General features: G+C 38.4%; 1 protein-coding gene across 1 annotated transcript in view; it reads right to left on the reverse strand.

Annotated features, from left to right (window-relative positions):
* Positions 1–16,072, reverse strand: part of ankfn1b (ankyrin repeat and fibronectin type III domain containing 1b) — a 77,074-nt gene that overhangs the window by 31,097 nt on the left and 29,905 nt on the right. Inside the window, exon 4 of the mRNA XM_077739606.1 lies at positions 3,296–3,336. Coding sequence (XP_077595732.1) covers positions 3,296–3,336 — 41 coding nt within the window. The remainder of the gene's footprint in view (positions 1–3,295; positions 3,337–16,072) is intronic.

Consider the following 16,072-nt stretch of genomic DNA (forward strand, 5'->3'; position numbering starts at 1 on the left):
CTGAAATGAAAAGTGAAAACATTATGTTGTAGTTGAGGTCAAGTGTTTTGATACATTTATTCGATTAAATATGGAAGCTTTTACAAGGAAACAATTGACTGCTGTTTTCAAAAAGTACTTTTAAAGGTCATTGAGATTTAAAATGCTTGTTGTGCGATGTTCTTTAACCACTAAAGTTAAAAAACACAATCCAATAACTTTTTCATGTTGATACTTTGTTCTCAATATGATATTTCACAGAGCTGGAGTGGAAGCTTGCAAGTTACCCATAATGGGAGATTAAAGAATTGTAACAAGGGCAAAACCCTTTTATTCCACTCTGCTATGCTTAGGTGGTTTGAGATAATAACCTGGAAATAGTTGGAGAAAAATGATTAGAAGAAATACCATAATTATCACAGCAGTTAGAACCCCCTGCAGAAAAAAAGCAATGGTTTTTAATGGAACACCAGCACAGATGCATTATGAACACTTATTATCCAAGATAAACTATTAATATTTCCAAAAAGCGCTGCATATGCAGTCAAATTGTAGCAACGCCCAATTGCATTACAGATTGGCCACAAAAATCTCCAGTTGGCTTCTTTTCCGACCAAGAAAAGCTGATAAAACCTTGACTTTAACGCTGGTGTTGTGTCCAGACATTACTAAGAAGTGTTCACGGACTTTGCCGAGTTAAATATTGTGGCAACGTGCAATGAATATGCTGTAATTTAACATCTGCATAGTTGAAGTGGGTCTCCTTGTGGATTTTGACGCCGGTCTCTTTTCTGTGCCAGTTTTCTTTTAAAAGCTTGGACTGGTGGTGGTGGTGGTGGTGGACCCTCCTCCAGTATTATGATTGTGGCCTTGAAAAAGCCCGAAAGAGAAATACACAGGGCACCCCTGCGCTACCCCGTGAAGCCACAATTGAGGATGGCGTCAGGATTCCAATCAGATTCGAGCCAGCAGACTGTGGGGAGGAGTGTACGTGTTTTGCATTTCATGTGAGGTCCAAAGGGCTCTCTTAGGGACAGTACATTTCAGGGAATCCAGTTACAATTTAAACATCTTATTCACACTGAATGTTGGTGTTTTGTCGGGGAAAGACTGGCCTTTGCAATATCTGCTAAAAAAATTGTCTGAGCGCTGCTTGGCTTGTGTCTCACAATTAACTCTGAGGCATTTTGGAGCTTAAGTATTGTAGAGGGAATGTCTTTACACGTCACAACTAATGATCTTCCTAACACTAAGAGCAGTAGGGAATTACATCATCCTGCTCATTTTTTAATATTACAACTCCATGGAGCATGACGACAAAGAGAGCTCAAATACTGGGAACTTCGTAGGACTGAGGAGAACAAAAACTTGGCCCTATGATAACCTTTGTTTGAAAGATTTATGAGGGTGAAGAGCTAGGCTGCAACCTTGTAAGGCACCTGGATTTGTGAGACCACAACAATCGTGCTATTTTTACAAACGTCAAATTGATAAAATATAGCATGGCTGGATCAATGTAATCCCATTATGCAAAGGAAGCAATTTATCAGAAAGTATTGTTCATGAAAAGGATGTTCTAAGTCTTTCCTGACACTTGATAGTTATCATTATTCTTGTAATAACTCCATGAAGCATGACAGAAGAACAATCATGGGCTTATAGCTTAGCTGTGGCTGTGAGTTGAAGTATATTAAAAGATGGTCGGGTTTCTTAAGTCATGTAGTAGATGCTTTGAAAGGTGATGGTGATTTGTGACTCTAACTGCCATTTGGATGACCGACTCGAGAAATTAGTTGGCTCAGTTGGGACTTAGTTTAACTCCATGAAATGTTTGAACAAATCATTTTAGAGACGGTGTTGCATTTAAGGAGCTGAACATTTGTCTCGCTTCCGATGGATGTTCTGCAGAACGACACTAGTGTTTAAGAGTATATAGCGAAAAGCTGCAAAAAGAGTGTGAAGTAAAACAACCTAGACTAACTTCCCACACTCCTTTCCATAGTAGAATGCAATTTATTTGGGCTAACACACATTTGCGCTGACGTCAATGTGCGTCTAATTCAGTGAATGTGTGAAACCACGACAGCTGTGTAACTACGTACTTCAGGCATGGTCATATCTCATCTCTTATTTCTGTTGAAAATGACTAGTGGTATGCCTCTGATGCACCAAACTGGAGGAAGAGTAGAAGGTTATTTTCTTTTTAGCATTGTTTTGCAGCTGGACTGATATATCTCTTAACACCACATTGCTCAGAATGCATAGCATGATAAATAATTGTTAATTTTTCCATGAATTTGTTTCCAGAAATATTTCCCCTCACTGTTCAATTGTCCCATTGAAATTGTTACACGTCATCTCTCTCTGTATGCAACTCTGCAAATAGACAACACTTGCAGTTGGGTTTATGAGTGCATAAGCATTAAAATGAATTATCTACATATAATATGAACTTTTTTTCATGTCAGCCAGCAGCTCCTCCTTCTCTACCAGCATGTTAATTAATCCTCAATGTGTACGCTGGAAAATAGAAATCTTTCCATTCAATTTTGCCATGGATTTTCCCATCAGGCAACTACAAACAAATGGGGTTGGAATTTATAGATGATATTACTTGATTGTAGTATTTCACACTGATATGATGTTAATATTTCTCTATTACTTACCTTAATTTGTAGAGTATTGCTTACAGTAAAAGTAAAGTAAAATTTTCCAGCACAAATCCACAAATAATCGGCATTGGAATATAAAATGCAAGGTTGAAAGCTGAAGAAAAAAGTGGCAGTTTATACTAAAGAAATAAAAAAATAATGGCAGTATTCATTCCATGTTTTTACAGGGTATTTGTAACAGCTGGTGGATGATATCTAAGATATCCTAAGCTTAATGCTAATTGCTGCTCATTTCCAAGTACAGCAGAATAAGCAATTAAGTGAAATGCAGCTAGAAATTTCATATCTACACATAAAATATGTTTGGTTGAGTATGCTCAACACAAAATAATTCAGTTCTACAACATCCCTTTTTCATTTAGTTTCATCTTCTTGCAAATGCATAAATGCATAAAATGTATGTTAAGTAAAGTGCCATAAGTAGTTCCCAGAAAACCGAATAAAGCAGAACAGTACAGATTAGATTAGTGCCTAGGAATGAGAAATTTTACTAAACTTAACGGATACTTTGGATTCATTGCTAGCTGTATTCATAACTTGCAACATATCATTATATTCATTCCAGTTTGTTCATCTAGAACAATGAAAGTGAAGGTTGGAATTTCAATGGTAAAATATAACACCGACATAAAGAGAGAACTCACTTTTTGTGTTGATGATCCTTGCGATCCACCGAGCCCAGACTCTGTGAAACAAAAAGAAGACAAATAAAATTAAAATTAGATTATAATATTATGAATTAAATCATATAAATAAAAATATATGTCGTCTCATGTCCTGGATTTAATAATGATGCTAAAAGGTAAAAAGCAATTATACATTTAATGAAACTGTTTGCAATGAAAAATATTTTTCTCAAGCTTGTGATGAGTTGAAGAAGTCATTTAAATAAACAAAAGCTTTTTTTTCTAGTGACAGAGTTGAGTGAGCTACAAAAACACAAATAAAAATAAAAAAGAGGAAAAAAAATCAATAAATACAAGACATCATCTTTCCTCAATGGGATGTTTGAATGCATTCCAGTTAAGACAGCTTGCAGATACACAGTAACACAAATACACACCTCTATACAAAAATGTGAGGATAAACGCATACTTTTACTCTGCTGTCACCATCTTCTGTTAGTTTATATGTCTCAGATGGATGGAACACACTGAGGCAGAAGAGTGAAGTACACGTATATACAAATGCACATTTTTGACACACACACACACACACATAACTGGCCTGAGGCTGAATACACTTGAGGAGGCAAATTCTTTTGCTGCTTGGGATTTTCATCATGCCACAGTGCTGTCATCCATGACAAATCACATCCCTGAGTGATGCAGCCACTTCACTTCCCAACCCACATTCAAATCACAATGTTTATGTTTTATCATTAACGTTTTAGGTTACTAAACTTTACAACCAACTGTCCAAAGCAAATGTTCCCTCACAAAGTAAAGGAATTATGAGCATAAAAATAAAGTCACGATTCAGGACCAGTTATTGAGGCAAAAACTGCAATAAAAAAAAATTCTGAAGCACTCATTGAAACATGTCTCAGGGGTAAGGCCAGATGTTGAACTGGACTTAGACAAGGGCTCACCAAAGGTTACTTCATAATAGCCCATTATTTTGTTCTTTGTACTGGATGGAGGATGATGACCTGCACCTGAGACTGAGTTTCTGGCACTACGTAACATAGTTTACTTGATAGTTGTGAGATTTCCTTGTAACCTGCAAAAATACGAGACACCATGTGCCAGATAACAAAGCATATCTTGTGCAAAAAGACTCCCAAGACTTGTGAAGATGGACCACAATATTCTACAATGGGCCCAAACAACTATTCCTGTTGACAACCACAGTTTTCTTTATCAAATTCTTTTTACCTTTGCAGACTCAAGCGAATTTCTATTGTGTTGCATACTTGTATGAGATTAGCCCAGTCACATTTAGAGCAATAAGTAGCTTGCCCCACTGACGCCTTTGACAGTGCAGTGACATTTTGCATTTGACTGCATTTGCAAAGCATACATTTCTATATATTGTCAACCTCCTGGAGGGGACAGGATATGTCCTACAGTGCGGCTGACCTTACTCTATTCGGCTCACCCACTGTGAATCCACAGATAGTGCCTTCATCCAGAATGGATGAGGGCAGGTGCTTGTCTTTCTTTTCTGCTATCAAACATAGAATGGCTTTTATCCCAATTAAAAACAATGCAGCCAACAAAAAAATAATTAATATGAAAATATGATTTAAAAAAAAGTAGTAATTATACGGTGAGTTATATACAAGGCACGCACTAGTTCAGACTTACATCACTTAACGGCAGGGTGCTATCCAAGGAAATGGTGGAAAAACAGCTATTTTAGTGCAAAATCACATGTCCAATAGAATGACTCAAGACCTTGGCTGGGGCTTGGCACAATACACTGGCATATTTTATATTTACATTCATTTTGCAGGCTGCTAGAGTGTGCTTATTGAACACATAACTGATGAAACAACCTCTGGTCGTAACCTAAGCATTACGAATCCTTTAAAATTACCAGTGGGAGAATTAATCATGGAAGGATAATAACATTGAATACATTAGATGCTGGAGTACACTTGTGGAATTCTGAAGTGAAGAAAAGTGCTATGCATGGCTATACATACACAATTAAATGACATGAAATGAGACATTTCTTATCAGTACGTGTAAGTGAATGTTTCAAGTTAATTGAATTCTCTTACAACAGCAAAAAAAATGTCTGAATGCACCTGCAAGCTAAATAGAGCTTCCATTACATGGCAGTGATTTCCCTCTATGTGCAATTTCAATTGAGTATGCAGAGTAGGGATGACAAAATTCTCAGTCAACTTATTTTTTAAACTATTAACGCACAAGAACATTGAACATTCAGCTCCGTTATTTGATGCCCATCAATTCAACTGGATTCAATGACAGTGAGCTTCCGAGAAAACACCTTGCATTCCCTCGCAAGTGGGAAAATAGTGGCAGCATGCCGCAATCCTGCCGAATGCATTTATAGTATTAGCAGCTTATGCACATTCTGCCTTAGGAGGAAAAAATTGAAAAAAACAATAATCTTTTAAGTCACCAACGCGACATTCACTGAACACATTCACTTAAGATTCCATTAATTGATGCGTGCATACATACCTGTTGAGTCCAACTCTCTTCCTGTCGTTCTTCCACCCCCCTCCCTCACCCCCTAAAGGGCATGCGATGCTGCTCAAGCAGCACCCCTAATTGCCGTTCACCTGCTCAACTTCAGCCTGAGCCAACTCGTCGCACCTTCGTCCTTCCGCTCATGCGGAGGCTTCCCCAAGCTCGCCTCGATGGCGGCTGCAAGAGCCACTGACTTGTTGTACTTTAATTGTGGTTGCTAGGTGATAAGCTTCTACCAATTCTCCACACAGTGAAAACAGGGGGAGGACAAGAGTGAAGGGAGGGGGGAACTTGGAGGGAGAGAAAAGGTGGTGCTGAGGGGGGGGGGGGGGGGGTGCCATTGCTCATTATAGACACAGTAGCCGGAAGAAAATAGGGCGTGGGGGGATATGTCAGGAGGGATGCTAAAGTTGTCAAGATTGGAAGATGCAGATGCAGGGGAGACCTTTAACTGGATTGCTGAACCTATTTTTAACTGGTTCACTCAGTTTGCAGCACTAATACCAATTTCAGGGTTTGCCACAAAGGCGTAGACTTTCTTATATAAAGATCTGTTTTCCATCCATATAGACATGTGTTTGGTCAAACTTGCTTGTTAAAAAGGAAGAAACATTTCGACCGTGCTACGGTTCATTAGGTGCAGTTTATAGAGTCAGCAGTAAACAAACAATTAGCTAATTACTTAATGTAGTCCCATGGAAAGATTCGGTTGTGCTGATTGCAAATGACCTTTGAAGTTTATTTTATTTTATTTTAGTGACAGCTAGGACTGTGGAAAATTAAATTTATATCAACTGAAATGTTTTTTTTTCTGCTGGCATGCTTATACCATATTTATGAAATTAAAACCTCCAAATGCATTCCATCACTTGCATATTTTCTGGCATAGTTCTCAATATAAGAGAATCTCCTTTCTTGTTTCAAGTAATTAATCAAAGTTTCCTACCCTGAAAGCTAGCAAATGAAGTGAAACACTATAAATGAGGACATATGTAATTATTAACCTTAGAATAAAGGCTACTATACCACACATGGAGCCGTTATGCATGCAAAAATAATAATAAATGGGGTTGTCGGGAAGAAAAAACTAGGCTACTGTACAAAATGTATAGAAAGACTTAATATTTACCATTGTATTACATCTCTAGGAACTTGGAATTGATTTAGATTTAACTCAAATTGAACTCCGTATAGGTTTAATAGAACAAAAAAGGTTTGATGATTGCCAGGGCTAAAAGCCTGAGCAGGGGGGCTTTTGACGCTGTTAAGTGTCAATATAAATCAAGTATGAATCAAAAGTTCATTGTGCTTCATGTCTGGTGACATTTTCATTTTCTTATGTCAGTTTTTTTATATGAATATGTACAGTTTGAGTGACAGTTCCCATGCAAGTGACTGGCATGGACTGATGAGTCACAGCGTCTGGTGGTGGGCACATGCACAAAAGAAGAAAAAAAATTCAAAAAAATCTGCGCTAACTTATTGTCCGTCAAGTACGCAATGGGGGGTTGTTAGTCATAGTTACTGCAAATGTCAAACATACTTTCACTGCTGTGAAAAGGGACAGAAGGAAGACTTTTTATGGTTTTGCATTTCTCAATTTCTTCATTATAATCAACAGTAAAGAAGGAATGAGCTATATGGACTATGGCGCAGGTTATTTGGTGTCTATTATAATCTATTGTTGTTGTTGTTCATCTTTTATCTACTTATCAAGAAATCTTTAACAAACAATTGCATCATTTGATAACATGTGAGGGAAAAAAGACAGACGTACACGATGTGTTAAAAAGATACACAAAAGCTCCTGAGGGTGAAAAAAAACAAACAAACGAGATTTAAGAAGACAATTTGAATTGGAAATAACATCACATTAGTGACCCAGTAGTTGCAAAAGAAAATTGATTTAAAGAGTAAACACCCGCAGGCAAAATCATTCCTGGGTTTTGAATGACAAAAGACAAAAAAAAGAAAGGTTATGTTAAAAAAAAAAAAAACATCGCTTCTCCATCTTCAAGTGTCTCAAGGGCACTTGAGCCAAGCACCTCACCTTCAATTGCTCTGCGGGCATCCAATGCTTTGTGTGTGCTCTATATTTCAACTATAAGTCTAAGTGTGTGTATGTGTTCATTCCCAATAGTTAGGTTATATGTAGCCATAATATCTCCTTAGGGATGAATAAAGTGTCTGAAAAAAATAGTCACTGCTGGGCAAAACTAGTCCAAAAATAACAACAAGGTGTTTTAGAGTTTATACAAGGATTTCATAAGCCAGAGAGGTCAAATAATTTATGTTTTATGGAATGCAAACTTCAGTATGCGCCGTAAATGTACAACTCAAACAAACGCAAGGAGGCGTGGAGGTTAGACAGTCAACTCTTTCTTTCCATTTTACTCTATTTCTTTTTTCACCGTGCCGCTAGCGTTAATAGCAACTCTTTAAAACGTTGGGAGACTATTGATGCGTGAAATGGGCAGACGACAACCACTCACAAAAAGGCAGAAGGGCAACAGAACATCAACACTTTCAAGCATCAGTAAAGAATCCTTGACGAGCATTTTCTCTTGATGCCATCCCATTCAGATATCACATTCGCAATTTTGAATCAGAGGTGAATGTAGATTCATATTGACATTGTCAGGGCCATGAAATGGAATGAACACTATCACAATTATATTAGTATTTGTATATGTAAACATATAAGTTTGACTATAGTTATCTGAAAATTGTTGCGTTATCAGATCCCTATTGAGTTTGTTGTTCTCCATTATACTGTTATACCTTTTGTTCTTGGTTCCTGACGAAATAAAACATTGCCCTTCTAAAATGCGACTCCAGTGAGATGATTTGTATATATTTTTGCTCTTCATTGTGTATTCTTTGACGGTTGTGACTTAGTCTGATAAAATATGTACATATTAATAAAATGTGTACATCATAAAATAAAATATGTGAGTGCTTGATGTCAGGAAGTGTGGGCAGACAAATGAGTTTGGTATGGATTATTAATCTTAATTTATTAAAGTAAGATAATTGAAAAAAAGATTCCCTTTGGAAATGTTGACTTGGTTATAGTTGGAAACAGAAAGTTGTATATTGAGACTATGTAAGTAGTGCAGACTTTTAACAATAACAATTAAACTGAAAGTGCAAATGGAGAAAATAACCAATAACTATTTCATCATCCTGTGTGCTGTGTATTAGGTTAAATTTGCAAAACATAAACCTTATTTCAATGTCATTTTTCATTTAGTGTTTCCCTAACCAATTTTTTTAGTTTGTTTTTAAAAGGGGGGGACCAAAATGAGCCAAACATGTCCAATACATCAACATAGCAGCTAGAGATGGATATCCAGCCATAAATCACTCCAGTGGTGCCACCTACAATCCCAGCAATGGCTCTGGAAGACGCGCTGTCATCTAAGCCATGATGTCACCCGGTCTGAGTGTGTGGGTGTTGATGTTAGTGGTGGGCCTCCGCTCGTGTGTCAGCGCGTGTGCGGGGGGCTGCTGCATATGCCATGCATGCGCTGGTGAGCGCACAGGGGTGTCTGTATTCGGTGGTGAGTCTTTGGGGCTCTGCTTGTGTAAGTGTCTGTGGCCAGCGTGTGGGAGCCGGGATGTCTGTTTATGTGGGTTTGTGTGTACTGGGGTGGCTGCCGTATACGTGCGTGCATATTTGTCTGTCACTGTACATTTTCACTATGTCTCTTTGCATTTATGAACATGTTACACTGGTCTATTCACACTGGACTTAACGCCATCGAGTAAAAAAAAAATACATGCTGGTAGAGATTCGTTGGTATTACGCTTGTGGTCGGGCCAAGCTTACAATGGGCGTGGGATTCTGTCGAAGAATATTAAAGAAGAAGCCAGGGCGGTTAACACGAGTCTGCCACGTTTCCACACAATGACATGGGTTGATATAAATAACAGGGGACTTTGTGAAATGGGACACCCATTAACTTCTACTCGGCTGATAATTGCCCATTAGATCTTGGAAGAGGGAAGGATTGAGAGATAACTCAACGCCGACACTGAATGAGACTTGTAATAATAAAAAAGTCACATCGTGAAAGAAAAGGAGTGGGTGGGTTGGGGGGATGGAATCTGTTGAGATGGGGTTGGCGGTGCCCGCTATCATCACGAGCCAAGTGCTTGGATTCACAACAAAGGAAATGATGGAGCGCTCAAATTGTGCCTCTGCCTAAAGTGGCAGTTTGCTGCTGCGGTGGGGGAAAAAAAAAAACAAAAAAAACAATTGCTATCTAAATCAAATGGGCTTTGCACAAAAATGTGTGGAATAAGATTTGCAATTCAACATGTTGGGATTCTCATTTTATGTTTGGTAACATTCTTGAATCTGAATAAGGCGCCACCAAAGTAATTGGTCGACATTTCTTCATTCAAATTCGGAAATTGCTTTGGAAATGTGGCTCTCTGCAGGAGAACCTTCAGGTTGTTTACAATCTTTTCTGTTGGTGATATTATAAAAGAGGTCATGCAAATGTTAGCTGTGTGTGCATACTAAGAAAATATGTAAGTATTGTTATATTTCCACAAAAATACAAGCAACATTTCTTCTTTAAATTGTATCAAAAAATTAGTTTCAAGACGCATCTGAAAGATGACAATATTGTTCGATGCTTCACAATTTGATTAATTTGACCAGAACGTTGCTTAAGCAATCTATAAGTATTACATGATATTATAGATATGTGAATTTATTAGATAAAAATGTATTGAAGACTAGACCTAACTCGAGTATGTATGTCCAGCATCATTAAACAAAACCTTCCCACTGGATCTTAAAGTAATGTAACAATCCAAGATCGCCGCTGTTTAACATAACACCATGTCAGACATTAATGAGCATGTAAGAGCTCACATTATAGCAATTAGAAAATTGAATGATATGAATATTATTTTTACTATCAAAGGACACCGTGAAAGAGCTCATGTGGTTGTAGTTAAAGGCTCTGCGAGTGGTGACATCACTCTTGTTAATCAGTGTTTAACTCTGATGTACGTGAATAAACGGAGATCCCCGAATGGCCGACGGCCACGGCCGCTATTTATTTTCCCTCATTAGTATTAAATGGCCCATCCAAACATTAGCGTGGCCCTTGCTTTTAATCAGTTGAAATCAGCTCAGTGCTGATCCCTTTTCTGCCTCTGCAAACTCTCTTAAGCCCAGTGCAGATGTACTGATACTTAAATACTAAACACTGATCCAAGGCAATGTAAATAAAATGGTTTAAATGGGATTTTTTTTAAAGAATATATATTTATTTTAGGTTCTTGTCAAAAATGTCTAGCAATAACTGTTGGAAGGATGCATCATATTTTAACAGTTGGCTTATGAAATACACAATAAGGTATATTTTGTTCATATTTTGGAATGTTTTAGTCAGTTACACATAATTAAAATCACTGGATTTCCAAGAAACAGTGAATCATGTAAAAGAGTTGCTTTCGAGTATTGATTCAATTGAAATTAGTCATATTATTTAAACAAAAAACTATTTAAAGCAAAACAAAACCATCATTTTGGAGGAGAAAACAAAGACTTGGTTGCCAGTGAAGATAATTAATGTCAAATTCAGTATGTCAGTCTCTAATACATTAGGAATTGCCCATTTTTTTGCAAATCTAAGTTTTAAATACATTTTTTGAAGTGCAGGATTGTGCTGTATCGCATTTTTTTAATAAACCAAATGTTCAGGCAAAATAATGTATAGCTTGACCATCTGAGAGAATAACAAATGGGGTTTTCTATTAATGTATGATGTCATAGTTGCATATTTATACTGGTAATTTTTGCCAAATTGGAGGAAAATTAACTCATTCCTGCCAACACTTCTCAGTTGTAATGGATAAGATGTCCATTGTCGCCAATGACATTGAAACATGATCATTCCCAACTTCCTGACACTGGGCAACGTCCATAAAATGTATGAAAAACGACTTCCTGGCGTGTAGCGCTTTTTAAGAAAGGCTCGAGTGATGAAAGAAAAGAACGCCTATTGGTTTGTACATATGTCTGTGTTTTATATGGATATCACTTCTTTCTTTCAACAAGCATTCTTCCATTCTGCGTCATACTTGGCCTCTGCGTCACCTTCAAGACCCAACCAAGTGCGGCGCGGCGCGTCGGGCTGGGCGCATGTCAAGAAAAGCTGTCAACGGCAACGCCACTTGGCCCACAGTGAAAAAGGCACTAGGACGGGTAATGATGATAATGATGATAATGATAATAATGACGGTTTCGTCTGGCCCGGCAGCTTTTTCAACACTTGCAAATGTTTTATGACTTATCTGAGCCAGAGGGACCAATCCAACTGGCATATCATTTCACACCGAGTTCCATTTAAAGCTCTCCGTCTTGTGTTATTCCATTTTTCAAGTGAAACCACTGTGTATCCCCAAGCAACGTAGAAGGGAGGATCTCCAGGTCAAACAAAGATCAATTCTCCCGGGAATTTCCATTTCGTTTTGGAAATGTAGTCATGGTCCCCACTTTGGAGACATTTTGGTCGAAAAAAATCAAGCCTTCTCTAGACTAAAACATAGTCAAGCTGAATATAAACTGGAAATACTGCGTATACTATACTACTCTTGTCAGTAAAAAAAGCACATAACCAAAACACAGATACTACAGTCCTTAGACTTAAAATAAAAACTTCAATAAAACGACAATACAATTCTATTTTTGTCCAAAATGAATGATCAATCATTTCCAGGCCTCGACTGTTGAAAATTGCTTTTGGCAGAAAACCATTTCAGTATCAGAAGAACACATTGTGTCTGTCATATGGCAGTAAGCAGGTGCATGATGTCTGAATTTACTAGGTAATTACAGTGTGACACAGTTTATGTATTTATTTATTTTTAGAAAATGTCCCAAATAAAAGAACATAGGTACTAAACAAGCATGGCAGCCATGCAAACATCTGTCGCTGACTAATGTGTTTTGCTGCAACTTTGAGGTTTCATTGAGTTCCATTACAATCCTGCTCTAGACTTGGCACCAGTAGACAAAAAGTACTTGTGTGGCCCTTCCATACGTTTAGATAAGTAGGGAAAAACCGCAAAGAACGCTCTCGCTCAGACACACACTAAACAAAACAAACATAATCAAAAAGGTCAAGTTTTCTTTTTTTCCCCCCCTAATAAAACGTGGCAAGCTTGAAATATTTGTATAAGCTTCCACAAAATAAATAACAGTCTATACAATGTCCTCATGGGTATAGAAAAGTCAACAAGTGAGTGTAAGTGTGACCTACGTGATACACTGGCTTCACAGTGACTCCCAAAACTAATGAGAAATATGAGGAGGGGTGGGTGAGGTTAAAAAATAAAAATATAAAAAAATATCGAAATAAATCCGATTACAATGTAATGACGTCGTGAGTGAGTTAGCCGCTTCATTGTGGCGAGCCGCTAGACGTACGCCTCTATTCATCGCGCTAGGTTGTCATGTAGAGAAATGAACTGGTGACTCCTGAGGGAAGACCGCAAGCCACAACCGGGTAGAAATTAGCGCCGATTAATTTGACTTTATGTCATCAGGGCAGTTATTTAATAGTTGGGGAAAATATTATCTCTAAAAGCAAGCTGGGAATGATGCGGTGGCGTTAAATCAGGTGTGCGGCAAGGTCATGGCAGAAGGGTCCTGCCTGATACGTGCTGGGTGGGTGGTACAGTAAAGCATTGCACTGTGTTTGAGCGTGTGTGTGTTCTCTCCCAATCCCAACCTGATTTATTCAATTTTAATCCAGTGTGTTTGCTTTGGAGCATGATATGTTTTTGGTCATGAGACATTAATAGAGTAAAAGACATGTTGAAAAATGAGCTTGAAAATGTGTGAGTCCTCGCCGTGTGCGTACATCACCGTGTGTGTGTGTGTGTGTGTGTGTGCGTCCGTGCGTGTGTGTCCTCAATGTGTGTGTGCACTGTGAGCGTCTTGAGGCCCATGCTGTCACTCAGCCCAGCACGCAGGGTGGTCCAAACACACTGAGCCCTCTTTACTTGCCTGCTCATTCACGCGCACACTCACCTTATAAGAACACACACATCCACGTACACCCTCGTGCACAAGCGCACAAACAAACAAACACTCACTAGTGTACATGTAATGACATACATAACAAAGTATACATAAATATATGACCATATATATGACCGTAATGAAGCAATCAAATAACCTCAGCGCTTCCCCCTCTTCCTGTCCCAAACCAGACACCTAAATATACTGCCACAGGCTCCATCGCACAGCATCAGGCGCCGTACTACACAGCGAGTCTTTCATGCACCGCTTTCCAAACGAACGGCCCTGTGAGCTACTGTCCGTGAGTGGCGGCAATTAGACACTTTTGGGTGCTTGCTGTTCTTTAATATAACCAATGAAACCATGATATTTAACAATAATTTTTCAATTTCATTGGGAGAGAAGATGCACTTGATGTATTTTTTGCTAAAATTTAACAATAATACCTTTAAAAAAGTCTTTAGATAGAAAACATGTACATGGCGTGAGAGCAGTAAACATGTTTCCCTCACAGTTTTGACAATGCAGAAAGTTTTTAGCAATATTATTACAAATTGACACTATAATATTCAATTTCTTACACTGACAGTCATGTCAATCAAAGACATTTCCCTTCTAGGACTCAAGTCACTTTTGTCAGAAATCTAAATATGTAATGCCCATTTATGCACAATAATTTGAAAATTAGGCCCGATTATAACTTCTCTTATCATACCGCATTCACCCAAAGTTTCCACTGCACACACAGTGTATTTTCGACTTGTCACGTCGCTAAATATCTTTGCTATTCACTCATTAGGAGACTGCCTGGTGTAAAGATGCCCCGTATCCATATCATACGTTGTTATGACTACGCATATAAATACGGCGACAGCAATTTAAAAATCTCCAGTATTAACCTTCCCTAACCCCACTTACAACTACAAAGCACATTCGCCGTACTATAATTACTAGCAGAAGCAGAAGACTAAAGGAAAAAAGCAATGGTTGCGCTTGATCACGCGGGGGCCCAACCAAGCCGCGCCAAAGCGCACGCCGCCGCCGCAGGAATGTGCCACAAAAAATGATGGCGTGCTGTTTGTTAACATGTCAAGAGCTGACATTTCTTGTAAGCCATTACTAATCAGAACAAAAACTTTGATGTCTGATACAGAGACCGAGTGGGTCTTTATGTCAAGAACGTATGCCAAACCGTCACTTGATTATGCATATAATGTTCATCTAAAGACAACAAGCCACAGTATAATTATTATTTATCACGTGACGTATCTGGATTAGCACAATTCAGGGAGAAGCTTAGCGCTCGTTAATATTTATCTTACAGTTCTTGTTGTCTCTAGTTTCTGCCATGACACACTGGAGGGGGGGTGAAAAAAGACAAAAAGTCCACATCAGCGCTATGAATGCCACAAAACGGTCATAAACTAATAATAATAAGAACGTCATCTGGTGAGCGTTTGTAGAAGCTTTTGAGGTGATGAAACATGTTAATGGATTTCTTTTGAAAACAAATATTTCTAATAGAACACCAATGATGACATAAAGTGAGGCTACTGATCCTTGATTTTATGATCTAACTTTTTATTCAAATTAGCCTTCTCTCGGTCATTCTTTCACACTTTTTTTCCCTCGAATCACTCTCTTTTCTTACTGAAGCTATAAAGTTGGAGACTCCATTGTGTGCCTGTGGCCTGTTTACAAGGATAACTGATTCACCCACTGTGGTTTGGCTTGGCCGTACATAGGGGGACGGAAGAAGAGGGGTGGGATATGAATGAATTTACAAACCACCGTCAAACTGACGATTCCCGAATTTCTCCCATCATTTCTCTTCCTTTCTACATGTTCCTTAAATGTCTCCAGTCACACTTTTCCATTGCTGAGTGTGTGTGTCAGTAGGAGTAGATTTGTATTTGGCCAAAGCCCCTGGCCATGGGTTCATTTTTGTGGCTCATCCAATGTGTATCCCTTATACAGGGATACAGACACCTCAGGGACCAGGATTCTCCTTTCATTTCTTTGCAATAAGCCTTTGCATCGTCATCTCTCGGCATTACAAGAACAAAACAGGCCCCTGGTTTTAAATATCCGCTCATTTGTAGCCTAAATTGAAAATGGTGGGCATTTATCCGGATCCAAAACAGGAACAAAAAATCTAAATTAGGTTTCACGGCTGTGTAAGTGATCGGGAAGTCTTGGACTAA

Source organism: Stigmatopora nigra, chromosome 18 (assembly GCF_051989575.1).
Source record: "Stigmatopora nigra isolate UIUO_SnigA chromosome 18, RoL_Snig_1.1, whole genome shotgun sequence".
In the NCBI taxonomy this organism is placed as follows: domain Eukaryota; kingdom Metazoa; phylum Chordata; class Actinopteri; order Syngnathiformes; family Syngnathidae; genus Stigmatopora; species Stigmatopora nigra.